This window comes from Lissotriton helveticus, chromosome 8 (genome assembly GCF_964261635.1).
Source record: "Lissotriton helveticus chromosome 8, aLisHel1.1, whole genome shotgun sequence".
Lineage (NCBI taxonomy): Eukaryota > Metazoa > Chordata > Amphibia > Caudata > Salamandridae > Lissotriton > Lissotriton helveticus.
In genome coordinates this window covers 1,325,112,180-1,325,132,748 of record NC_136069.1, presented here as the reverse complement: position 1 = coordinate 1,325,132,748, position 20,569 = coordinate 1,325,112,180, and the positions used below count along the sequence as shown (strand labels likewise).

At 41.3% G+C, this 20,569-nt stretch overlaps 1 protein-coding gene across 1 annotated transcript in view; it reads right to left on the bottom strand.

Moving 5' to 3' along the window:
* The window catches only part of LOC144773341 (amine oxidase [flavin-containing] A-like), a 667,192-nt gene that overhangs the window by 105,686 nt on the left and 540,937 nt on the right, over nt 1-20,569 (bottom strand). Inside the window, exon 7 of the mRNA XM_078658306.1 lies at nt 7,802-7,951. Coding sequence (XP_078514432.1) covers nt 7,802-7,951 — 150 coding nt within the window. The remainder of the gene's footprint in view (nt 1-7,801; nt 7,952-20,569) is intronic.

Sequence of the window (20,569 nt, the reverse complement as noted above, 5' to 3'; positions counted from 1 at the left end):
AGTTTGAGGGAGAAAATGCAAACTTACAGACCCCAATTAAACCAATTAAACCAATAGCCAGTGAAACAATCAATAAACTGAGTATACAGAAATGCTTACAACACGGGAAGTGTAACTCTCAAACCAGTACACCGGAGGTAGTGAACAAGGAAATAAGTGACTGTACCACAAATACCGAGTGCAACATTAATGAAAACAACCAAATTAATCAGGAGTGTATGAAAGAACAAAAACACCTAAGGATACCTATAGAAGTAAATGTAGTAATAAATAAAAGGTTACACATACCACTTGATGACAACCCGCTAAATCTTCAGAATAATTACGAACATAAAGAGGGATGTAATATACATGAGGACAGTGAACATCAAGACATAAGTCATGGCAATCTAACAGGAGAGGAAGATAAAGGGAGGTTTCGAAATAATGGATTAGATGGAAAAATAAATGAAAGCTTGGTGGAATATATATCTACAGAAAATACTTGTGAGAACAACATGGCAACACAAACTACAGCTGTAAAGAATTACCCCAAAAATCAGAAAACTATACAAAATAACCAATTGGGAATAAAACAACAACATTTCGAAATAAGTTGGGATATTTTCTACCAAACATCGACTCTTACTTTGGAAGCGTTACAATACCAATCCAGCAAAATGGATATACAAATTGAACTGCTAAAACAATGGCAAATACAGTTGTAGAGATTGATAATAAAATTGCTCAACTAAATGGATTGATAATTAGGGCCCAGAAAGAGAATGAGAAATTATCTACAGAACAAATCTATTCACCAATCATAGATAAACTTGCCACAATACCAGAGGTTCTGACCAGTATAATAGAAGACACTAAACAAAGCATGGAAATGAAAAAAGGTAAAAACTATGAAAACAAGGAAGACAACAGTAAAAACAACAAAATAAATAATAAGTTGGAAAATGAATTTACCAGTCTCAAAGAAAATGGTAAGGGCCAGGAAGACATATTATCTACAAATCTATACATAAAAACAGTAGCATCTAGTGAAGAACATCGAATAATGGACAAACACACATTGAATGATCAATCAATGGACTGTATAAGGGAGGATACTATTAATCCTGAAATAAGGGAAGATCAGGAAGCTAAGGAATATAATATAAATGGCTTCACTATGCTGTCCAAACGTCAAAAGAAAAAACTACGGAAAGTGAGGAAACAATTAAAAACTAAAAAGTGTGTTACAATACAAACAGATGAAGACAAGATAACAACCATAAATGGGAATAGATACGAGATAGGGAAAGATAGTGCTGTAGATCAAAAACATAAGATAATCTTAGATTTAAACAGTCAGGAACTAGGATTAACTAATGAAGGAAAAAAGGTTGTAATATCGAATATGATTGGAACTAACAAATACTTTCCATTATTTGATCAAAAATTATCCAAGGGATTTGTTCATGAAAAATGCGGCAAAACAAAGCAAAAAGAGAACGAAAAAAATACCGGTAGAAGGAATCTAGAACTTAAAGGTGAACGGGTGAATAAAGACCAAAAAATACAGCCGGAGGTATGGAAAATAAAGGAACAGCAGGAAGATAAAAGGACTATGGATTGTTTGCCTCAGTTGGAGGAAGAGATACTTGAATGGGAGGAAGAAGAAGAGACTGGTCCATTAACCAACAGTCACCAAAGAAGGAAGGATAAAACCCCAATAAAAGTAGTAATAAATACGACAAACCAGCAATATCAACATGCCGGTGAAAAACCAGAATTATCCATCAAATTCAGTATAACTGAGGAAGACAAAGACAATTCAAAAAATATAGAATGGGACCAGTTGGTTATAGAAAGTAGTGAAGGGGTAAAAATAATTACCTTCAAAACAAAGTCATCAAATGAAAACCTCCCGCAGTACAATTATTCACCAAATAACAAAGTACAAATTATCTTTAAACCAGAATTTGAATCTAGAGGTAGGCAAGATACCCTGAATCTAGGCAATATACTCAGACTATTCAAGTCAATTCCATCCCTCTCGAAGATAATGAGTAAGGATATCCATTCTATTGAATTTATGTCAGGAAACGAGAATTCACATGCTCCGACTTTAATTACATTAAACTCCCCGGTAATAGCGGAATTGATTTTGACAGAACAACACGCATTCAAAGCTTGGGGTATATTAATTATGAAACAAGGCCCAAAGGTTTATCCAACACCGCTCATTGATGAAGAAAATACCAAACATGCAAAAATAGACAGACAAATAGTACAAGTACTAAAAAACGCCCGAGGAAAATCACCCAATAAACGAGGAGAATGGTTGTCTCAAAAGGATATGGGCAAAAACCCTGTAATAAATGAAAAATGGATCACCAAGTCACTGCATAGTAATAAGGAACAATGATTTAATATTAATAGGTGCTCCACAGATAAAGTAGATGAGATATGTCCTGTCCGATTGTGTTCATGGAATATAAATGGGCTTGGAGCAAAGGTTCACAATGCTCATATAGGCTCAATATTGCTCCCCTCTCAGATTATTTTTTTACAAGAAACGTGGGAAACCAAACCATTTGTTCTAAATGGATTCAAAGGTTATTTTGAGCATGCAAATAAAAAACACAAATTTGGCCGTCCCAGCGGAGGGCTAGCAATTTTCGTTTCCATGGACTTACAGGTTGAACATGAACGACTCGAGTCAAAAAGTGCAAATATTTTATTAATTAAGTTGAAATATAAAACATCGAAACAGGAACTAAAGTTTGTATATCTGAATAATGTCTATATTCAGCCAACAGGCCCAAGTAGGGAGTCAACTTGCGGCATACTGTATAACCTTCTCGTGGATTTAATGGTGTCAGAGCCTCTAGCGGATTTTATTGTGTCTGGGGACTTTAACCTTAACTTAATGCCATCCTTCACAAGGGATGACTCCTGTCAAACACAGGATTATGAATGGTCTATCCCACAACAGGATTTAGGAAAAGAAACCTTGCCGTATAGTAATAAAATTGTAATATCTTTTGTCAAAGATATGGAAGCGATGGGCCTGCGTATACTAAATGGTCGATTTAAAGAAGATTCACCTCCAGCGTATACCTATTTTAAGAACCAGTCAAGGTCAAGGATTGACTACACAATGATATCTCTTAATGCCTTCCATAATATCATTGCATATCAAATAAGGGAAGTTACGGATAGTGATCACTGCCAGCAGATAACAACGATTAACTTTATGAATAAGACAAATCAACCGTATGAAACTGTCCCGGGTCATATTGGAATAGTAAACTATAAAAAACTAATTTGGACTACTAAGAACAAGGAAGTTAGCCAAATAATAGAATTGTGCTTCAATGAAAGCTCATCTGAAACCTCGATGCTGGTTAAACCCCAACCTCAGCTGCGAACGGATAAAATAGATCAAAATGATGATCAAAAGGAAAACAAATCACACATAAACCTGCCATATACCATTACTAAACTAAAAGGAGAACAGAGTAGGATGATAATGCAAATCAAGAAAATTATTCCTAACGAGGAAACATCAGGCAAACTGAAAGCTGCGAATCAAAATCTAAGGAAATTAATATGGTATGAGAAAAATCAGGCAAAACAAGCACTTTGGGCAAAAATATACCACGCAAGCAAACAGATAAACACAAGAGAGTTCTGGAAAATTATAAATGGTCTGGCTAGACCAAATAAAAGGGTTGTTTGCTCCGTTCTAACTGAGCAGGAATGGGTGACATTTCTTTAAAAAAATTTAAACAAAAATAGTATGACAATAGAGAAAATTGAATGCCAACCTACAGATACCCACGATGGAGATATGGAGACCCCAATTGTAGTAACAAAAGATCAACTAAGAAAATTAATTAAAAAAACAGAAAGATGGAGCACCAGGACCCAACGGTATCCCTTTTGCCCTATTCAAAGAGAATCCAGATCTATGGGCAGCACATTTAGAAAAGGTATTTAATAAAGTTATTAAAAAAGGCGTTATCCCGGAGTCATGGCGAGGATCATTAATAACGCCAATTTACAAAAAAGGGAACTGGGCGCTTGCAGAAAATTACAGGCTCATCACACTTCAAGATACAGATGCCAAGTTATTTGCTAGGATCTTACTGAATGAGTTGAATGACTGGGCAATAGAAAGTAAGATGCTGCCACTGAATCAAACGGGCTTTAGTAAAGGATTGGGGACATCAACAAACATCTTGGCTTTATCTCTAATAATGGACAAGTCAATTAGTCTTAAACAGCCCTTGTATCTTTGTTTCGTTGATTTTAAATCAGCCTTCGATTGTGTTCAAAGGAATTTACTGTGGAAAAAGCTCAGAGAAATGAACATTCCAACGGCCCTACTGAAAATGATCCAGCTATTGTATAGCAAAACCTGGGTTAGGGTAAGGATGGGGGATGGGCAAACGCTGGCGAAGGAAATCCCAGCCAACGAAGGATTAAAACAAGACTGTGTACTGGCCCCCCTTCTTTTTAATTTATTCTTGGCAGATTTGTCAGGGACTTTAGATGAATTAAATGCTCACCCCCCGAAATTAGCGGATAGGCATATTTCAAACTTACTGTATGCCGACAATGCCATCCTGCTAAGCCAAACAAAAATTGGGCTGCAGCGACTAATTTCTGGAACATGTAGCTACGCAAGGGAAAATGGGATGGTGATCAATGAAACTAAAACAAAGATCATGAGTGTCGCAAAGAGCAAAAAATTAAGAATAAAATGTAATTGGTATATGGAAAACACCAAACTAGAACAGGTTGAAGTATATAAGTACCTGGGCGTACTTTTTGATGAGAAGGGTAGTTACCAGCCACAAATAAAAGATATCCAGAGGAAGTCCAACTCCCTAACAGCCGCATTTAGAATCTTGCAGAGATCGCTGGGCAACCTCACATATGGGCCATTTTTAAAGGTTATAGCGGCAAGACTACTACCAACAATCACATACGGCAGTGAGTCATTAATGGGAAGGGATACAGAAACAATCAATAATGCTGTATCTAAAACATATAAATTACTATTTCATCTCCCAACAAATGCCTCACCAGCCCAAATTAGACTTGAGTTTGACCTAACTAACCAATAAGGGGACATTTTATCAAAACCTGAAACCGGATTAAAGACGATCAAGATAACCAAATCTCTCAGTTATTATGGAAGGAGATAAGTAATAACACAAAGGCAACACCATGGATTTTTCTTAAAGAGGCTATAGAAGAGTTTGCAGTCACCTCAATTTGGAATAATACCATAACTAACGCTTCCTTTAAGAAAATAATTAATATAACGTCAAATCAACTATCAATTCTAAATGATAAAGATAGTCTGACATAAAGAAAACATGCCTGGACAATACTAAATGGATATAAAACAAAGAAGGTACAAGACTATTTAGAAATACCATGGTCAGGAAACAATAAACAAATCCTTCTCAAAGCAAGATTTGGAATCCTTCCGGGAACCTGCCACCTCCCGCCTTGGAAAATCTCTGAACGGAGTTTGATTTGTAGACTATGTAACAATGGAAAGGAGAATATTGTCCTCTTGCTCTGTATTTGTCCGGGACTCCAAAATGAAAGGACAAAACTACTTAAAGTCCCTTTTAATGTACGCGGAATACGATCATGTAGGCAAGCCCTGAAATGTTGTCTTCAATCAAATGATATAGCCATGAATGCTACCTTTGTAAAAATGTTATTAATGGTAAAAACAAAATTAGCAGACTAAGTCCTAAATGAAGTATATTAAGGATATATTTTTTTAATGAATTTTATGATGAAAGTTTTATTGGTTTTATACTAAAAGTATTTTTGTAACTGTATATTGTAAGATTTTAAATAATCATATAAATAAAGTAATTTGAACAGAGTGGGCTCTCCTTATCTAATCATGCTTGAGTAAATATGACCTACGCCTACTCTGTATTTGTCTCACTCTCAGAACTACGGAGCCTCCACATCCTTGCATTTTAGATGGATCCATGAAAGATTCTGATGAATAGAGCAGATACCATTTGGCATTGATATAAGTATGCCAAACAGTTGTGTTTTCAGATGGCATGGTTTTAAAGATAACAGGCATTATCGTGTAGCCACAGAGTTCTCACTAGTATCTAGAACATCCTATGGTTTACTTGTGTGATCTTAGTCTTAGAAACCTATGTGTGAAGGAGACACACCAGTACTAGGTGTGTTGCTGAATCTGCCCCAATTGCATGTTGACAGTCATTAGGTATGATTGATTTATCCCCATCCACCAGAGTCACAGTGATGTTGATGTTACACTGTGATTTAATATTGCGTGTCCAAACTTCATGCAATATAGGCACTCCCTCTTTAGTAAACAGAACTGAAATGTTAGTGTTCAAAGGTTGTTTGCAGTAACTTGGTAATACTTCTAGTTTCAGGCAGGGAACTTAGGAATTTATAAAGAGCAAAACTTTGAATGAGTGCTTCATTAGGATGGTCACCATGTTGTCTTGGCAGTGCTGTGCTGACAGTCTGTGCTGAGGAACATTTTGCCTTTTCATCAAGGGACGTGTTCTTGGTGGTTTACTTTTATGCATGGCTGGGGTGCTAATCCAGTATTATATGTTTGAGATGTCAAATTTGGACAGCACTATGATGCCCTCTGGCCTATACCGATTTTACTATCCAGATCAACCAAACAAGCCTTTCTAAACCCTTCCCTCTGACTCTTCCCCCTCCCCTTTACTCATTCCAAATCTCCTCCTGCTGCTACGAGCTCAGAAAATCCCACTTTCTAGACCATTCCCTCTTCTATCCCTCCACTATCCTTTTCAATCCAACTAGCAGACTAACATTTCTACTGCTCAAATTAATGACATATTTCCCAGTACTAATTCCTCACTAACCCTGTTTGGGGTTCCAGAGAAGCACGCTACCCACCAAAAAGCACTTCAACATCTCATCTGGTGTAGCAAGCACTATCTAAATGCAAACTTGTGCCTCTTCTATCCCTCTACTATCCTTTTTCAATGCAAAAAACAAACTCACATGTCTACTGCTCAAATTAATTTCATATCTCCCTATACTAATTCACCATTAACCCTCTTTGCGTTCTGGAGTAGCGTGCTACTCGCCAAAAAAGCGATTCAACGCCTCGTCAGGGGTAGCAAACGATATATAAATGCAATTAAAATTACAATATGCATTTTTTAAGGAGCAACAACCCCTTAATAGTGCTCAGCTTCTGGCCTGCTAGATTTGTGCTTTATAAATACCTAGAGATACATACATACATAGATCTCTTTGGCATGAGCCTGCTGCAGAGGTGAGGTAAGCAAAATAGAGATCTTGCAACATTGAAGTAAGTACCCTGTATGCATGCTCTTAACACCAAAGGCAATCTTCACAGAGTCACTGAACAAAATAAAACCACTGAACAATTCCAATCTGTATCACTCAACAAGTATATATATATGGAACTGAAGGTTAAAGTATGTATGTAAAACAAGGAATAATGAGGTAGGACGTAAACAAGAGCACCTCACTGAACATGCCTCAATCCAACATTTGCCCTCACTATTTTCAGCTATTTGTTACCTTCTCATATGTCAAATATGTGACCGCGTTACCATGAGGAAGGAAATTGGAGACCTGGATAGCATCACATTTTACTTTTCTAAAATTCATTCAGATTCTGAATTAAATATTCTGCAGATTCCTCTGCTGTGTAGAAATTCATTATATGACACTGAATTTGACAAGTTGCATTTACCTCCAATAGTATCAATGTTAAATTTTGCACTTAAATTACCTCGTATCTCTCATGGTTAAGGGTTTCCACAATGACAGAATCTCCAGATTGATCGATGCGAACGACTGGTCTCTCCAACTTCACTCTACCTTTCAGGCAATCCATCATCTTCTCGCTTATCTGACTAGCTCCACCAACAAACTTTCTTTCCTTGGTAAGAATGGTAGAGGGGAACAATTTTAGAAGAAAAAGTGCCTTGAATAAAAATCTACAGGTAAGTTTATAAAATATCAGACCAATATATTACGACTACAGTTGGATATGTAAAGAATAGAAGAGAATAAGGTTGCCAGATTGCAAACAATGCAATAATAAAACTAGCAGTGAAAGTAGAAAAAGAGAGGATAATTTCAAAGTTCTAAAACTTGTAGTGACTCCTTCCTGTCATCAACTAATTCCAAACTATCAGCCTGATTTAGAATCGGGTGGCAATGGAAAATCCTCTAATTTGAGGAGGAAATATGGTATCCCTCATTCTCAAGATGTGGAGAAACTGTTGGAAAACGTACCTCAACATTAGTGATAGTACCCCAGAGGTAATACAGCTGGCAAAATTTTTAATAGGGAAGAATCCTCTAACAAAGTATTTTGCTTTACCTCCATACATTGGATTTTCCACTTCCACCCATTTCTAAATCAGGGCCTGTACATTTAAGAAGCCTGTCTGTATGGTCCACTTTCTGACAGACATTAGGATGGCCTAACCAACGGATGAGGTTTTGATCAATAACTGTCCAGCTTCTTAACTTGGGTGAAAACCCAGCTAATGTATCCACGAAAACTAGAGTTTCAGATGGATTGGTGTGCATTTCTCTTTGGAAATTACTTTGCTATTTGCTTGCATACCAAGGTGGTAAGCCTCTGGATCCAAAGAGGAATAGCTTGAGCTCTGTTTAGTTTCATCTTCAATACCTTCATTAACTGCCAAGTAACCAAATGAGACAGTGCCCAATAAGGTGGGATGACGATAACAGCCAACTTCTGCTATTCTCATCTCATCAGACATAGTGAAGAGCCTAGCGATACTGATAATCTCTAAATGCTTGCTCCCTGCATTGGCATCTTTCCCCATTGCGTGTTCATTAAACAGTAAATGATCACAGATGGTAGGCTGACTTACTTACAAATTGTAGGCTGTTTTCACCATACCAGTCGTTCTGGGAAATCATCAGCCATGGACTGGCCAGACCGGTCCACAGACAACATTCCCATGAAAGTCTTTCTCTGTAAGGTTGATATTAGTATTACGCATAACTACAGAGTACCTGTGTATCCGCCTTGAGACTTACCCTAAGCTTAGTGTTTAATTTGCGATGGAAGTTGTAGATGGTGGGCACCAACACTCATTTTTGGGCACCGGGACTCATGTTTTTAGCATCAGACTTTAACTAAGAGCAAGAGAGAGAGAAAGGCAGTAAAGGGAGAAGTGTAGAGATATGGAAATAGCTGAAAAGTGACAAAGCATGAATAAAAAAAATCTGCAAGAGTGAGATAAAGAGACAGGACATGTAGGGTTGTAGGAGACAGAAGCAGAAGAAGGAATCAACAGTAAACAGCCTTGTAATTGGCAGCCCCAGCATTCGGCAGCAGGCTCTTAAGAAAAACCTTGATTGCCTGCACTTATTTCTTTACACGATACGTACTACTACAGCTCCTTTACTCAACTTACCCCCTTGGCACAATACTTTAAGGCAACCCATAGACATTGTAAGAAGGAAGGGGCGGAATTTGCAAGTCCCTTGTGACACTTTGGCACAGCCGTTGCATCCCTTTTTGTGACCCATTTACAACGTGAGGCATCTAGGGAGATGTGTCACCTTGTAAAGCCCTGTGCCACATTAGACCTGCATCAGGTATAATATATGTGGGGTGGGCTCTCCCATGCGGGAAAGCCTCGTAGAAGTGACGCAGTGAAATCTACAAGATTTTACTGCGCCACTTCTACGATGCCACTGCATCAAAACCCTACACCTGCTTGGAGCAGGCGTAAGGAGTGACGCAGTATATTAAGAATAAGCCTCCTCATGCACTGCTGGAGTTGCGTTGTGCTTGCGACACAACTCGAGCAATGCATGACTTTTGCTCCGACAGATTCGTCAACATTTCTGACACATCTGTCAATCCTTGTGCCATGGTGCGCTGTTGTGTAAATACAGCACATCCATGGTGGCGCAAGGGTTTCGCACGCAGGCGCAGGAAAGCTTACGCATCTATACAGATGCGCCAGCTTCTAGTAAATATGCTCAAAGTATGTTGCAGACATACAAGCTATGACCCCTCTTGGGAAGGTGCTGAATAAATATTTGAAAAGGCTATAAATACACATAAAATATTAAAGAAGAGAAAGTGCTGACCAGGTTTATAAAAAGCGCACAAATTTGTATTAACTAATAAACATTAACAGGTTGGGAAAAATAAACTGAGAAAACATAGATAAAAGTGGGCCAGCCAGCGCGCAATGACTGTTTGGCCGGCCCCCTGGGGCTGGACAAACTTTTTGGGCACTTCACATGTTCTCCATACAGGCTGCATAACAGCCTAAGTGAACATGCAGCCTGTATGGAGAACATGTGAAGTGCCCAAAAAGGCCCCCAGTCCCTGTCTGAGCGCAGAGCCACAGCTCTCAGACCAATCACATTGCTGCATTACAGCATTGTGATTGGTTAGGGTTGCCTGGGTGCTTCCTGGTTCCTGTTCAGCGGAGTCCTGACGTGGAGGAGAGACACGGTGGGGATAAGGTAAGTTATTTATTTTAGTAGTTTACACCCCCTCTCGCCCCTGCCGATGTCTCACCACCCCCGCTTGGTGCAGGCCCCCACTGAAGAAGATGTGATGTCCTACTTCATTGACTCTGTTAAAATCCAACAGGATTTCAACTCTGTCGTAGTGGATACCTTTTGCTTCTGGTTGAACTTCTGGGGAAGGAATTACACAATATAATACTGCCCGCAACACTTTATAGAGTAAATGTTCTGCAAAAACAAGACAAGGTCTTTAAATATTTAAATGATTAAACTAGGGAAATGTACAGCACACAATAAAATTACGCCTATATTTGGTCTTACCAGTGTCTATCTACACTCTTAACCATTACTCAAGCTCCAAATGTATTTGGTATTTCTATCAAATGCTACTATACTTTGGTAGAGTGGGGGGTGGAGGAAGAGCAATATATGAGAGTGTCACGCACAGATGAGGGAGCGGGTGATGAGATATTGTTATGGGCACAACTACTTATTAAGTTTCAAATGAGTAATGACTTGAGTTCTGACAGCAGCTTTGAAGCATCAGAATGAATGTTAGTTGGCCACTGATATAGCAGACACTTTATGAAGACCAACTAGGTCAATGTCAGATTACTCATTGTGTGATTTACTTATTGACTCGGTTTCCTTGTACTTCAAGCCATGTATGCTAAAACCTTTGAGCCCCAGAGATGACCCCAGTCTATATTATTATTCTATGTCCAGAATGCTTGTATAGTATCATGTTACTGTCTGACAAAGCCTCTCTAAATTATGAGATGGTGAGATGTACGTGGATCAGATCACTTGCACTGTATGTTTTCTATTTTTACTTGAAAACATATAATTCCATGGATTCATCTGCCAGCACACGTAAATCCACGGTCAGTAATTGGCCTATGAATTTGGGAGAGGGGTACTTATTTGATAAACACAATCTTATTATGTGACAATGCTGTTCCAATAACATTTCTGCTCAATCCCTGGTAGCAATGGCAGCAGGCAATTTCACAGACAAACGTGTGTTATGTTCAAGCAGTGCCAAATTACCTTAAGAATAAGAACACAACAAAATAAAATTCCAAAACCAATTTAGAAAAATCATGAAAACAAAATAATACAATTAAAATAAGATAAGGGGGAGGCTGGTAAGGATTTTTTATTCACATTTTAAGACAAAATGGTCGAAGAAATACCCACACGAAGGTCACTTTCAGTCTATGTTCATTACCCAAATGACAACCAGAGGCCACTCTTATATCAGAAAAGAAATAAGAACAAGTTGCCAGCAAAGTTTTCTACCACATAGAGGTCCAGGTCAGTCAGTAATCTTTGAAGCTGCTACACTTCAGTGCTTCCAGCCTTTCTTGTGCTCTTTTGATGTATCCCTTCACTGCTCTGCTCCAAAGGGAGGTGGGGCTCTATGCCCCTGTTTCCTGCTATAACCGAGAGTGCCAATGCTTCTTGATGCTGGGAAATTCACTTCTGGTCTCATTTACAGTCAGCCAGGTGTTATATCAGGGTTTCAGGAACCAGTTCTCTCTCCAGCCAGGGTTCTATCAGGATCAGATCTGAAGTAGTAGACCGGGCCTTCTTCTGGGCAGGGACCCTCTGCCTTTTGTGTCTCAGTAACAGCAACAAGAGGACAACCACTAACCTGTGAGTCACTGGGTTCAGGCCAAGAGTCAGGTGTCCTTAAGGCTTCTTTCTCCAGTGGTCACGCAAAGTCTTCCTTCTTCCAGATGTTCCTTCCTAAGTCATGAATCTTCTGAGGACAGGATGGTGCAGTACATGTTGTCCTGGACACTAACCAGTGATTGGAGACATCCAAATACCCCATCTTTGCATTTTCCCTACAAATGTACCCCTTCTTTTGCAGTGCTTCTCTTCTCATTGTGCTGCAATACTTCCTAGAATTCCTCTTCCAAGACAGCCTTAGATATCTCCCATCTATAGGAGCCATGTCTCTCTTTCTAGCCACTCCCATTTGGAGGGGATGATTCCCACCCACTCCCAGTGCTGGAACTGTATTTCCCTCCTACAGGGAGCACAGGCAGAAAGCTAGGATGGCTCTGTGCATAAATAGTTTCGGTTCCAGACATTCATATTTGGAATCTCTCATTCAAAAATAAGTCAAATGAAAGCTGTCCTTTGTACGCCATCTGTTCAGGTCATTCTCCCATATGATTAATTCCCTTACTGCTGGCAAAGACCAAACCACTGGCTCTCATGAGGTGGGTCATTAACAGCCAAATAGAGTAGTCCATTCAGTTTCTGGAGCAAGGCCGTGATGAACCAATTTTTAACAAGTTTACTCTCATGCAGTGCAAAGCACACCTTTACAGTCCCCCCCCCCCCACAAAAAAGCTACTTTGAACAGTGAACTGAAATTTTAATACTAAGAGGAAAATAACTGTGATCAACCATTCTAGCCATTCCCTGGGCCAAGTGACATAGAAGTGACTATTATGCATAAGCATGCCTCCTCATGAAAAATGGACCTTTACCTACTCAGTGACAACCCGCTTTGTTGGGACAGAAAGACCCTCTGTATGGGCCTGGAGAGTATGCGTCCCTCTCTCCAGGAGTACCCCATAGTGAGGTTTTTTCATGTTCATGCTAGGACACACATCACAATCATGTGTGTGCACTAAGGCCACCTTATGGCACAAAATGAGTTCCAGAATGATGCTCTGTGGTTTTGAGGTGGTACACCAAATGCGCCTTTCCTTTCCTGAGCCTGACCATCAGCATTTCACTGGGCTTAAGAAGACTAACAGTGGTGACAGCAACAGATTCTTGTGGCAGATCAGAACTTTTATCTGTTGCATGGCAGAGAGAGTTGCCTCCCAGCTTCTCCCATGCTTTAAATTAGACTGTCAAATGGGTCCTTCACTCCATCCATGTGGGACACTGGGGTGTAATACATGTGGCAAACCAGGAACATATATGGATTTCTGTGTGTGTACAAACACCCTCTGGACATTGATCTGCTGATTGTTAATAGATTTTTCAGTTAGATCTGAATGTCTACCACATAGCACTTTCCTGAGTATGCCTTGGCCTGCTCAACTTCCCTACAACCAACAGTCAAGTTTTAACGGTGTGTGCATTGCGCTCTCTTTTGGGCTCTATGGTAGGGTTATGCCCCAGGACTCCAGTGGAAATAGTTCTGATTGTCAGAGTCAGCGCCCAGCTACCTCTGTCTACCTTCAGGCCCCTGAAAAGTTCCCACAAATGGGAGAGAGAATTGGCAAGTTTTTAGATTCCAGTTCCTGTGAACGCTAATAGCAACTAATTGGTTTTTCACACACAGCCTGCATGTTAAAATATGCCAGATGAGAGGAAGCAGACATGAGAAACCTCCCCTTAGATCAGTTGAAGGAGATGTGTTGGGACAGTGGATGGAAAGTTCCACGATCCAAAGACGTGGAACCCATTACAGATTTTATGATGGATAAATGGGAGAAAACAGGCCTTACGAGAAAGGAGAAGGGTGCAGGAAGGTCAGAGGAGTGTTTGGTAGAGAATAGCACAAAGGAGAGTTCTCTGGATGCAGGCAGCCAGAGTCACTGAGTACAGACCTTTCTTGAACTGACTTAGTAGAGTATCCTCTAGATTGTTTTTCAGAGTATCCCCTAGAAAGTCTTCCCCATTCATCTCTAGTGTACCTATGTCCTCTGTCCTAGGTGTTGCTTCTTTAGATAGGTTAGGCTTCGCTAACACCCTGCCAGAGAGAGAAACTCATGTCAGCAAGAAGAAGAAAGCTGAAGGATTTGACAGGATGAAATGGACAATAAAAGAAGTAATGAGGAAGATGAAAGACAGGAGAAAGACAGAGGAGGAATTGGAGAATGAAAGGATTTCCCTGAAAAGAGAGGTTAACGGCAGCGTAAGAGATTAGCTCTGGAAACAGTTATCCCTCCTGCTAGTCAAAGAAAATCATTGCTAAAGTACCAAGTTTGGCACACATGTATAGGGTGCAACAAATGCAAGACATGTCAATTGCACACACAGCAGTACAATGGACTCAAGACTCAAAGATGTACAGGAAACATGGTAACAGGAGTCTAATTAGATGGGAGTCTATGATGTTTTGAACGTTGACATGAACTCAAGGCCATCATCAAGACTAACAAGAATATGAGCACAACAACGATAAGGCCAAGGAACCCCCTGAAAATTGTTCCTGTGGGTTCAGGCAGTGCCACAAGCAAGAACAATGTACTGAGCACTAGTCCTGGGGCAGACTGTCAAAATTAACAGACCGTCACGTAAGTCAAAATTGTAGAATGAATCACAACCAAGTGACAGGAAATGGGTAAAAACTCCAAAACCGAAGCACCAAGAGAACAACTGGGGGCGTGATGAATCTGCTGAATCTGAATATGCTGAGTGCAATCAGTAGCCAGGGATGCAGGGGGAATCCATATTCAGGGTAGAAAAATCTAATAAATGGTCACCTGAGAACCGGAACGAATCAATATAGAAATAATTAAAGCTCTGAAACATGTTGCCATGCATGATCATGAGAGGACAGGCTGCACATCAGCCTCAGGAGGAAACTCTGGTCACTCCTGATTTTTACCACATTGTTTATTGTTTTTACAGGAAAAACATGGCATAAAATCAAAACAAAAGAAAGTTGCATTACAATACAGTTTCGCATTTTACACAATCAAACAGATTAGGAGTACACATGCGTACATATAAAAAGATGTCTTCACCTAGACCCCTGCTGTAGAGGAATAGTTAAGCCACATACATCATATTTTCATGTTTTTGGGGACAGCCCCTGGATCTGTAAATATATTCCTCTGCCCTGCAACATCAGTCCAATCCATGTGTCAACTTCTGCATAAGGGTGTTCTAAAAGAGTGCCAGTGAAGGGTTATATTTCATTTGGCAGTTAAATGTGCAAGTGTCACCAGGGTTCTGGTAGCCCCCGGACCACACCATTCATCCAAGAGTGCCATTCTAGGATCAGCTACGTCCATTCTACCCACCACCTCTGTGACGTTCAAGCGAATTTCTAACCAGTGCACTTTAGAATGAGACATGTCCAAACTATATGATAAAAGGTACCTAACATAGGGCCAGATGTAGGTAAATCTGAAATACCGATTTCTTAATAGCGAATTTTACCGATTCGCTATTAAGAAATCTGTATTTCCTATGTAGGTAAGGATTCGGTAAAAAATACCGAATCCTTAATATTCCTTATTACCAAATCGGTAATTGAGATTCGGTAATAAGGAATACCTACCCTTTCATTTCTATGGGCTTGGAGGCCCATAGGAATGAATGTGAAGACGTTCAGTATTAGCGATTCGGTATTACCGAATCGGTAATACCGGGAGGAATTTCAAGGGAGCCAGGGTGTCCAAAGGACACCCTGTTGCACCCCTGAAAAGTGCATATGTGCACATGTGGCGCACATTCATGCCCTAAGTGCATGGATGTGTGCCACATGGAACTTTTACAAAAGAAAAAAAGTGTTTTTTTAAAGGAAATTGGTAATTAGCACCAACTTGAAGTTGGTGGTAATTACCGATTTCTTAAGGCTCAAAAGCACTCTTTAATGTGCTTCCTACATTGCATTTAAGGAATTGGTATTTACCGATTCCTTATTAACCGATTCCTTACCTACATAAGGAATGGCTAAATACAGGTCGGTAACGCTGAAATTTACCGAATTTCGGTGTTACTGACCGGTATTTAGCCACCTACGTCTGCCCCCTAGTTCTACATCTTAGACAGCTAGGATTAAGGCCCTGCGTCATTTGGCTATGCCTGGATGGGCTATAGTATACTCTAATAGCTATTATTTCTGCTGAATGAGATGCAGTCTCACAAAGATTGCCAGTACCCGTGGAGCCATTCTTGCATCCACCAAACTGCATCATCTATAGAACTTACATCTTGCATTCACCTGTCTCTCAACACCACCAGAGGAAAAGGGGTATTGGGTACCAATGTATGATAAAGTCTCAAAATGCCTTTGCTCAATATAGCTGACTGTGTGACTTGCACATCTAGGGGATTGTGGCCGGGGACTTTAATAAGGATGCCTCTGTTTGTCTCAGTTTTCAAACCAGCGACAATAAAAGCTGTAATTGTGTAATTGTGTAATCCCTCGTTCCGAATGTCGTGATGATCTGAAGGTCAGATCATCACGACATTCGGAACGAGGGATTGTCCTGAGACTGCTGCTCAAATGATACACAGTTGCAGCTTTTATTCTTGCTGGTTTGAAAACTGACGTGGTATATCTTATGTTTCACTTGAAGAAAACTGCATAATGCCATTATGAATACTCGTTAAGCCCTGAGAAAGCCCTGGTCCAATAGACCATCTGGGGCGAAACACATGTCGGCTGTTTGCACATTCAAACCCTAAAATACTGCAAAAAAATAAGGTTATAAACAATAAAGACTTTTTTTTTAAAAGAAGAACACAAGCAAATTGTCTTTTCTTCCAAACTTAGTATTAGAATCAAACACTTCTTCTTGGGAGAACAAAATAAATGAGGAGACATTGCTCAAATCCTCTTTAAACAGTTCTATAAATGAGGCTAGGAGGGTCCAGTGCCTCGAGCTAATCTCCACCACCAATTTCTGACAAACTTTGGCAACACCATCTAGGACTAGGATCTCTGGACCTTTCCTTGCACCAACAGACATGGTATTCGGTAGTGACATCAGCCGATGCAGCAGAGTCAAGCAGTTTTTGTCTAAGTGATAAACGTATTAGTTACAAAAAACTCTGCAGCTGATCCTCATGTTTGTCTGTCATGTATCCCCTAGCTCACTAATCTGGGTTTCCAGGGCCAAGGCCTCTCGAATTCCTGCGCTGCTTGGCAGTATCTTGATAGGAGATAGCTCACCCCCTGATAACTTCCTTGAACGCCTCTCAAAGCGTAGTAGGGGATGAAACCATGCCTGGGTTTTAAGCAAATCAGTCTACAATATAACCCCCAATAAGTTCCAAGTGCCCATCTTGGAACCACCACGCACTTAGACTCCATGTCCAATCCCCTACGTATTCAGGATGTCTAAATTTACCCAGTGTGGGAGAGTGATCTGACAGGGCACAGGGAAGTATTTGGGCCTCCACTAGGCACCCTATGTCTGTAGAGGAAATACAAATATAGTTTAATCTGGCGGATGATTTATACGTGTAGTAGTAGTGAGTGAACTGGACAAAGTTAATGTATATCACGCACTAGGTATCATGAAGGATCCCGGACAGTGACCATTAAGGCAAGAGAATTGATCTGCAGTGTTCAAAGTTCTGCCTGCATCCCTATCTAGATCCATGACTGAGATAAAAGTGCCCAAGGATTTTTATACTCACTGGGGAATTCAAATGTGCTTTGTGAGTGCATTGAGAGTCTCGCTAACTAAAGCCGATAGCTCGTACATAGAAGCTGATGCCCATCATGTGTCTCCCACCATACCATCCACTATTGTAAACCTTGCCAGGTCATCATGGGTTACTTTCAAGACTTGTATCTGCAACTGCTTGTGTAGCAGCACTATCATGCCTCAGGAGTTTGGCATATATCTAGAGAATATATATCCTGGTGTATCTGCCTCAAGCCAGTAGGGATCATCGTGTACTAATCATGCAAGTAGGTCCCCTCCATGAATACGACACACAATGCACGATGCTTAAAACAGTGAATGAGCAGACAAGAACTGAAGAAACCTACCAAAACTAAAGCCCAAATGCCCCCTTTCCAGCACTTTCTGAACGGAAGCATCTGTTGCACCACCCCAACATTTGGACCATGTGATAGGAGAAAATGGTCCCAAGAGAAGTGCCATCCCCAACTGCTTTTGAATGATAACTACCGACCCTTAGTTGTGATTAATTCAGTCCGTATCAGTGTCTTTCCATCCCCAAAGGTCTCCAGGACATCATCTCTGCATCTCCAGAAATACCCACTACCAAGGTGTGTCCCAAATGCACCACTGTAACAAAAGAAAACAAGTATCTGTGAGAATTTGGGGTTTATTAGTGTTCTCTGGTTGGGCAGAGTCTGGCTTTGATGACCCATTCTCCCATCTTCGTCATTCATTCCATCATTGCTAGGTGACTGACCATGCTGGGGTTCTTCACTGTGTCGTCTCTCTGTAGTCGTTTCCGTGAGCCACATGTTGCAAGTTGGAAGGTCTAGCTACTGCCATGCTACTCTCTCTGGGCAGGCCATTGGCCTCACACCACACTGCTGACATGTGGTTTCCATACCTCCAGCCAGTCCCAGACTTCTTGGGTGTCTCGAAGAAATGTGATTTGCATGCAAAACTTTCAGTTTTTCAGGTAAAAGGGTCATGTATGCAAGCTGTATCGCTCTCAGCTCCTGCTTAACTGCCCTATCCAATCTCCCCAATTGCTGCACATGCAGTGTATGGTGATGGTGTATGCTGACTCAGGCCCCCTCCAGAATGAGTTCATTCTGAGTCTGAGACTGGCAGTAGATGGCATCTCTGTCAGCAGAATTTAGAAAACTGCTGAACAGGGCCTTCAGCATCTCCTGGGTGTTGGTTTAGGCATCAGAGTCCTGTGGGCTCCCTCAATTATGAAGTAGGACGACTGTGAATCCACTAGGATCCTGGACTGAGCCAGGCATCCAAAAAAGTTTCAGGATGTGCACCCTCAGACTCTTCGGGCACCCTTAGGTTTCAGAGATTGTTTAATCTTGACCTTCCTTCTGCATCTTCAGCCCTCTGTTCCAGAAGACTCACCACACCCTTCAGATGAGCTACTTCATCAGTCAGTTTGGGCAAAGTGTTCTCTGCAGTTGAGATTCTAGTTTTGGTCTCTACAACCCTACACCTAGTTTCCAAAGATTGTGGCATAGGAGCCTCACCTTGGTCCCCACACCTATGATTTGATCTCCAGCAATTTCCAGGTGTCAGAGATGGTCTAGAGTATTTGTGTCAATGATATCTGGTCCTGGACAGCTACCATTGCACCTCGACCTCCTGGACAACGGTCAACGTTATTTCATATTTATCAATTTGACCATGCTGCTGGGCCACTGCTGCCTGCAATTTACCCATGGTTGGGGATGTGTGCCCGGGGGTCCTTGGTCACTATAGGGCTGTATCGATGCAGAGTGTAAATGTGAGATCAGTTTTATAAATCACAGTGTTACATTTGGGCACCAAAGTTCTCTGTGCTGTCTTCTCCCATGTCACAACATCCTCAGGGAGTCACTGTAAGAGAAGGACCCCAGTGTGTTAGAGGATTGGGTGATAGAGCGGTTGCTTAAGTCCTGTGATGAAACATGTATGGCAAGCAGCTAACCCTTGGGTCCCACAGACAGCAGGGCAGCACCTCTGGGTCAGTGGCTGTAGATGTATAGCCTGTATGGTCCTGGTGTCCAGTCACATGTCAAATGGGGGATGCTGCCCATAAAACAGGACCTACAGGGCCCTCGCATCCAACTTCCCATAAGGAAGATGGGTGAGAGCGCACTACATCTGACTCTCAAAAGAAGGTAGAGTCACCTCCAGTACTGTTGGACCAGAGGTCTTAGGAACTGCAGACCCAGATGTCTGAGCACCACTGGCCCAGATCCCAACAGGGCCAACATGGCCTCCGCAACGCCAGGGGTATCGGGACTCCAGACCTGGTGTTGAGGGTACACTGTAGTGCTGCTAGCCCCCGCAGGTGATTTGGGGGTCAGGCCCCTCCAGGCTCATGTCTCCTCCGCTCCTCAACAGCCTCAACACCCCCGGCCCACAGGCCCCCAGGGCCAACTCGGCCTACACAACCACCAGGAGTATCGAGGCTCCAGTTCTGGTGCTGGGGGTACACTGCAGGGCTGCTGGGCCCCAACAGGAGTTTGGCAGCCGGGGCCCCCAGGCCTCTGTCTCCTCTGCTCCAAAGGCCGCTTAGGTCCGCTGGCCAGCTTGCAGCATCAGTCTCTCCACGTCCTGCTCCCAAATCTTTTCTTTTAAGCACAGGCAGCCAAAGCAAATTTGCCATTACAGATGAGAAGCTCATAAGTCTA